This window comes from Apaloderma vittatum, unplaced genomic scaffold (assembly GCF_000703405.1).
Source record: "Apaloderma vittatum isolate BGI_N311 unplaced genomic scaffold, ASM70340v1 scaffold36325, whole genome shotgun sequence".
Lineage (NCBI taxonomy): Eukaryota > Metazoa > Chordata > Aves > Trogoniformes > Trogonidae > Apaloderma > Apaloderma vittatum.
In genome coordinates, this window is record NW_009719523.1 from 1 (window position 1) to 5,979 (window position 5,979).

The following is a 5,979-nucleotide window of genomic DNA, read 5'->3' on the forward strand; positions in this document are numbered from 1 at the left end:
AAAGTTCCCGCGAGTGCCCCGACGGTGCGGTGGTGTCAGACCTCAAGCAGCCCTGAAATTTCCTCCGTAAAATCAGCGAGCTCGGAGCATTAGCCGTAAACTCTTTAAGGGATTTGCATAAAACTGTTTGGGAAGAAATTCCCGACGATAAAACAACTTAAGGGCAAACATGAAACCAGCTCATTTTTTTCTTTTCTTTTTCTTTTCCTTTCTTTTTATTTTTTTCTTTTCTTTTCCTTTTCCCCCCCTAAAGATTTATTAATGAAGGCAACGCGATTTTCATTATTATTTTTGGTATCTTTGTGCCAAGAGTGTTTTGACCACCAAAGCTCCAAATGTTTTCAAGAAATAAGCCCCTTTCGTTTAATGTAGGGCATTTCTTCTAGAAATGCATGGCAAAGCCCCAGAGTTATTAACATTGTCATAAAATGATCGTTTACACAAACATTTCTGGTACAGTTGCCTTCCAAGAGACTTAGGAGGCAAAAGGAAGATGCTCATCTCTTGCCCTAACTTTTTTCTTTCTACAAGAAGCTATAGTGATGTGACTGATAAACGAGCACACATACAATAATTTTTCTTCTTTTTCTTCGTTTTTTTCTGATGGTGGATTCCCCATGATCAGGTTTCCAGGCAGACTCAAGGACAGGATTCCTACCATGATAAAGGCAGAGAACACCCCGAGGAAGGTGAGAAGCGTATGGTACTGTCTTGCAATATTGTCCCTCTTAGTCCCCCTGTGAGCCTCTGTGCAGTCCTCAAACTGGAGCTTGCGTTCTTTTGGGAAACATAAATTTAGTACCTTTTGGAGAAGGGGAGTGCCAGGCTGCTTTCAAAGTGCCTTTTAAAAGGAGATGAATGTGCAGTGTGTTTTATCTTGAGTGAACAAATGGTATTTCAGTTGTTTAGAAAATGATAAGTAGGCCAAATGGATCTTCGCTGAAGAAATAACTATTTTTAGGATATCAGCTTGAACACATCTATCTCTTCATTCATACAGTGCAGTCGAGTTGTGTGTGTTCAGAAACTCTCTGCTTTCTTACTCATAGCCAAAGTCTGTCGCTTAAATCTCCTCTTCCAAATCCAAGCATGAACAAACCTCATGCTGTTTGTTGGGGGTTTTTTTGATGTACCAGCTGATTAATTTTGATTGAGGAGGACGGAGGAAACAACAGAGTTTGTTAAATATCAGTTAAGAAGCTGGACGCTCGTGCAAAGAATGTGTACTGTGAAGGATGGGAGATTATGTTTAAAAGCTTATCATCACGAACTAAACCAGATAATAAATTCCATATAAAGACAGACACAGCTCAGTCCTGGTGCTTCCTGAGACTCTGTGGTGATCTTTCTCCAAATTGGTCTTTAAAGAACCTAAAAGCAATAGTGTCTATGCTTGTAGCACTTTGGCAATGAGGGGGAGGAGGTCAGCTCTGGCTAGATTTCGTTTCAGCCTTGCATCCTCTTAAAAGCTCGTGTTCGAGGAGTGTCATTGCCAACAGCCCCCTTTGCAGGACCTGGGCCCAAATTCTTTATTTTCCTACGAAATACCCTCCCTCAGTTGGCTTCCCTCTTGACTGTAGTGCCATGTGTGTTCAGCAGCACCTCCCCCCTGCCCCCAAATCGTTAGGGTCTACTTCCAAGCCAGCCCCTGCCCTCTAATTGTTCCCGGTGAGCGTGGCCAGAATGAATTGTTTGCCACACGCAGTGGCTCAGTGAGAGAAGGAAATGATTATATCTAGTTATCACTGCCCTGTTCCTCCCTTTCCTAACAATGAGGTTGGAAACCCATAGTGGCAATACTTGTGAATCCACAAATCCTAGAGGGATATATAAAATCGGAGAAAACTGCTACTTGAACAATGTGATGTCGTTGCTGATGTTTCTGCCTTGATTTGAACAGGGAGTAGCAAAATAAATTGGTTACTCTGAGGCTACTCCATATCTAAAGGATAAGCTCCTCACTGAGAGTACTTGCTCCTTTAAGAATTAACTCTTCTTAAAAAAATGTTATTACAAATTGCTGCGGATCACTTTCTGTCAGAGGTAATTTCCATGAGTAAAGAAATGTTTGCATGCAGAACATTTTTGTGAATGCACAGTACCTGTTTAAGTGCTCTAACTTACAAGAAATGTGTATGTGGGGAATAATGCAATCATTGTTTCCTCTTCCATAGGAAAGCATCCAGACAGTGGCTTATACAGCAAGGGACCATCATACTCTGGTTATTCTGGGTATATCATGATGCCAAATATGAATAATGACCCGTACATGCCTAATGGATCTCTGTCGCCACCCATCCCCAGAACAGTGAGTTATCTCTTCCAAACACCATTTTTGACGAGCTGGGTTTCCTCCTGTTTGGTCTGCAGTGCGTGTTCGCACTGGCTTGTGGGCTTTTTTGGGGGGGAGGTAGCCTGAGTTATGGTGAAGGTTGTGCTTCTGCTGTTCAGAGCCTCCGTCCGGTGGAGTTTGAGAGCTCTTAGAGGTGTTGGTCGCGATCGCGGTGGAAAAACTGGGATTAACATCAGCGCTGTCTGACGTCCTTTGAACAGGGCTGGGGGCTTTGCAGGGGGAGCCCTGTTTTACGACTGTAGGATAATGTATGGCAGAATGATGTAGATGTCTGTGTGGTGACTGGGACAGATGTGAATTTTCTGGTTTTAACTCTTCGTTTGTTGAGGAAAATTGAGGGCTAGAAGCAGAAGTGCTAAAGTTACTTGTCAATAAGATGAAAAGATTGAATTCTTTGTTTGTTTGTTTTCACGTATGGCATTGCTATTTACTGATTGATATTTATTTCTGCTATCGGTTGCTCTGTGTGAAGGCTTTATGTATCTGGCAGTACTGCTTTGAAACATACTGTATCTTCCGCCACAAATTGTGAAATGGTTGTGTAGGAATTAATATGAACTGTGATGCAGTAGTTACAGTTTTCCTTTGCATTGTGGCAGGCACTGATTCTTCCTGGTTGGTCCCTCTGTTTCCATTGATGTTGATGCACATCTGGTGGACTTCAATATACTTTTAATTTTAGGTAGTTGTTTCCTATTTATTTTCGTAAACCTCTTGTTATACGTAAAGAGTGATGGGGAGACAATGTCAGAATGAGCTGTGGAAATTACATTAGTAGAACTGGAGTGGAGCAGGAAAGAAATTTGCTTGTAGGCATCTCACTGAAAAATGCTGCTGGGGTTGCGTGAGCTGTGATATAAGAAGCTGGATGCTGTTATTTCCCTGTAATAAAGCAGTTTGCCGTCATACTGGCTCTTCGATTTTTACATGGTGTGGTCTCTTGTCAAACAGCCGGCGTTATCTTGCTCTTCGACATTCTTGATTTTTCTTCAGGGTTGTGGCTTTTGACTTCAAAACCATTAAAAAAAAGGGGGCCTAATCTGTATTGATAATTTGACAGCAGCAAAGCTTGTTAAATTAGCGAATGTTCGAATTTGAAATCACAGGGTATTTGGGCACTGGGAAACACAGGGACCTGACCTTTTTATATGTCACCGTTTGCGTTTGAAAGATGCAAAAACTCTTGCAATGTATTAATTTCTATAGCTCTAGGGTTTTTATAGTATAAATTACAGTTCAGAGGCCTGCAGCCATCTAGGGTGAAGCATGGTGACCACAGTGTGTTGATATTTGTTGTTGTAAATGCGGCTCTGCAGAGAACTTCAGTTCAGATATATCATGGGAAAAAAGATGCAGCTTTTCGAGAGGGCACCGAGGTTCTGATCTGTACCTATGATAACCGTGAAACTTCAGACCTTTATTTTACCCCCTCTTTCCCATGTTACCTTCCCGAGAAAGTCCCTAATGCTCATGCAAGGCTTTGAACAACAAAATCCGGTTTAATTATTCACCGAGGATTTTCTCCGCATGCCGAGGGGCTGCTGCTCTTTCCTGATCTGGCATCGATGCACTCAGAATATCGGCTTCTTGTGAAGGTACTTGAGGAACTGTCCTACGTGGGTACGTTGGAGGGGAGGAGGGGGAAAACGCATCTGCTTTCTAATTGTAAAGCTGCCTGCCGAACGTGTGAGGGGCTAATTTAGTTCAGTGTTGCTCTTACATGTTAGAGCAGCACCACTATTTTGGTAAAATAGGTGCTGTTGCAGGGCTGCAATGTTGACACAAGCCTGGAGGTCTTTCAGTTTAACCACAAGGCTACACGCTCGAGTTATTAAATAATTTTTTTGTTTAATTGAACTATAATCTGTGTTAGTCTCTTAGCTGACAGCTGGGTTTTAATGCGTGCGAGATCAAAACGCCGCATCCAGGAGATGACACGCTCGCTCGCTCCATGGCTCCACAGCTCCAGCGCCACGCGCTGCTGCCTCTCCACCTTTGCGGGGTCCCAACCTCCGATGCGCAGGTTTTGCTTTTGCCCCTCTTTTCGGGTGGTGGAGGGGCAAGGAGCAGCCGAGATTAGCGAGCTCTGGAGGTGGAGGTCTCCCCCGGGGTGCCAGTCCCTGACCATTTGTGTGTGGAGCAGCCCGGCGCTGTGTACCTGCGCCCTGGCATTTGCATGACAAAGCCGCTTCTTGTTGATGCATCTGTTGCCTGGAGGTGTTAGGCAGGATTAAAAAGCCGCCCTGGGGCGCTGAATCCTTTTTTCCCCAGCTTTGGAAGGACCCGACTGCCTGCGAAGCGCCCAGGGGGTGCACCCCCGGGGAAACGTGGCCAGACCCAGGACAGGGACCCTCTCTGAGGGAGGCGACCTCGACTGTCTGTGCCAGGGAGGAGAGAGCAAAGCTTTCTTTGAATGGGAAAAAAGTTACTTTCACCAGCAAACAGGGGGAAAAAAAATGCCTTTAAAAACAAAACAAAACAAAAAAACCCCAAAACACAAAATGCTTTACATTCTTGCTTTGTAAAATTAAAAATGCAAATCTATAGTCAGACAAGTTTAATAAGACTTTAAAAAAGAAGACTGAAGTCTAATTTCAGTGCAGCTTTTGGAGGGGAGAGAGTGTATGAGGAGGATTTAAAATCTTTGAAAATCTGCTGTTGTTAGAGTGGTCTCGTTTTCCCCATTCTTCTTCTCTTTTCTTTTTTCTTTTTTTTTTTTTCCCCTTCTTGTATTTTCCTGGCAACTGATTGACCTTTTACAAATTTTATTTGTAGGCGCAGTAGCGTGTTAATTACAAGTTCAGGTACAAGCCTCCACCACAGTATATGTTCTTATCAGTTAGCTGGGTAAGTGAAAAAACCGAAGCAGTTGGTTTGGGTGGATGCAGGAGAAGTGGCACGTGATGGTACTAAAACCACAGTTAACACCTGGTGAATGTGCATCCTGTGTGCTTGAGATCTTTTGGTGGTTTCTCAGCATCATGAGGGTACTGAAGATGGGAGACAGACACAGCTGTTTGTTTTCTAACACGTGTGGGTTTTTTCTTGCTTTTTCATTAACAAGACTAGTTTTGGGGTAGCAAACCTTTCTCATCTGTGTGATGGGAATGTGGAGACAATAGAGCGTGACTGAAGAAAACTCATTTATCTGTATCTTAAATTCATGTAGAAAATATTTTGTCTTTTGTCTTGTTCCTCCTCTTCTCCAATGAATTAAACTTTCTGTGGGAAGATAGAAGGTTGCTGCAACCTCCCTTTTGTCTGTTCTTATCTGTTTTTAGGGTCTGGGTTTATATTTTTGTGGCTAAACTGTCTCTTTGTAGCAGCTGGAGGTATTAAATAGGTTGGAGGATACAATCTATAAACACCTTCCAGCAAGTTGCAAAACACACCATATCCCTTTGAAAATTATGAAGAATTCTGCTAAGAGAGTTTGAATACAAGGAACAGCATTTGTACATCGGACCTCTCTACCCTGCCCAAGTTTTGGATATTCCTTGTGTGCTTTTGCATGACAACGGGTATGAAGATAGCTACTGTCTCAAAGAGCTAATGTCCCAGGAGAAATTGTGTGAATAATATGGATAGAACAAAAGATGAGGGTGGAAACAGCAGGGATGACTGGG

At 43.0% G+C, this 5,979-nt stretch overlaps 1 protein-coding gene across 1 annotated transcript in view; it reads left to right on the forward strand.

The window, feature by feature from the left end:
- Positions 1-607: 607 nt before the first annotated feature.
- LEF1 (lymphoid enhancer-binding factor 1) overlaps positions 608-5,979 on the forward strand; it is a gene marked incomplete at both ends in the record, with an annotated part of 50,115 nt that continues 44,743 nt past the window's right edge. Inside the window, 2 exons of the mRNA XM_009870663.1 lie at positions 608-689; positions 2,175-2,308. Of these exons, the coding sequence (XP_009868965.1) occupies positions 608-689; positions 2,175-2,308 (216 nt within the window). The remainder of the gene's footprint in view (positions 690-2,174; positions 2,309-5,979) is intronic.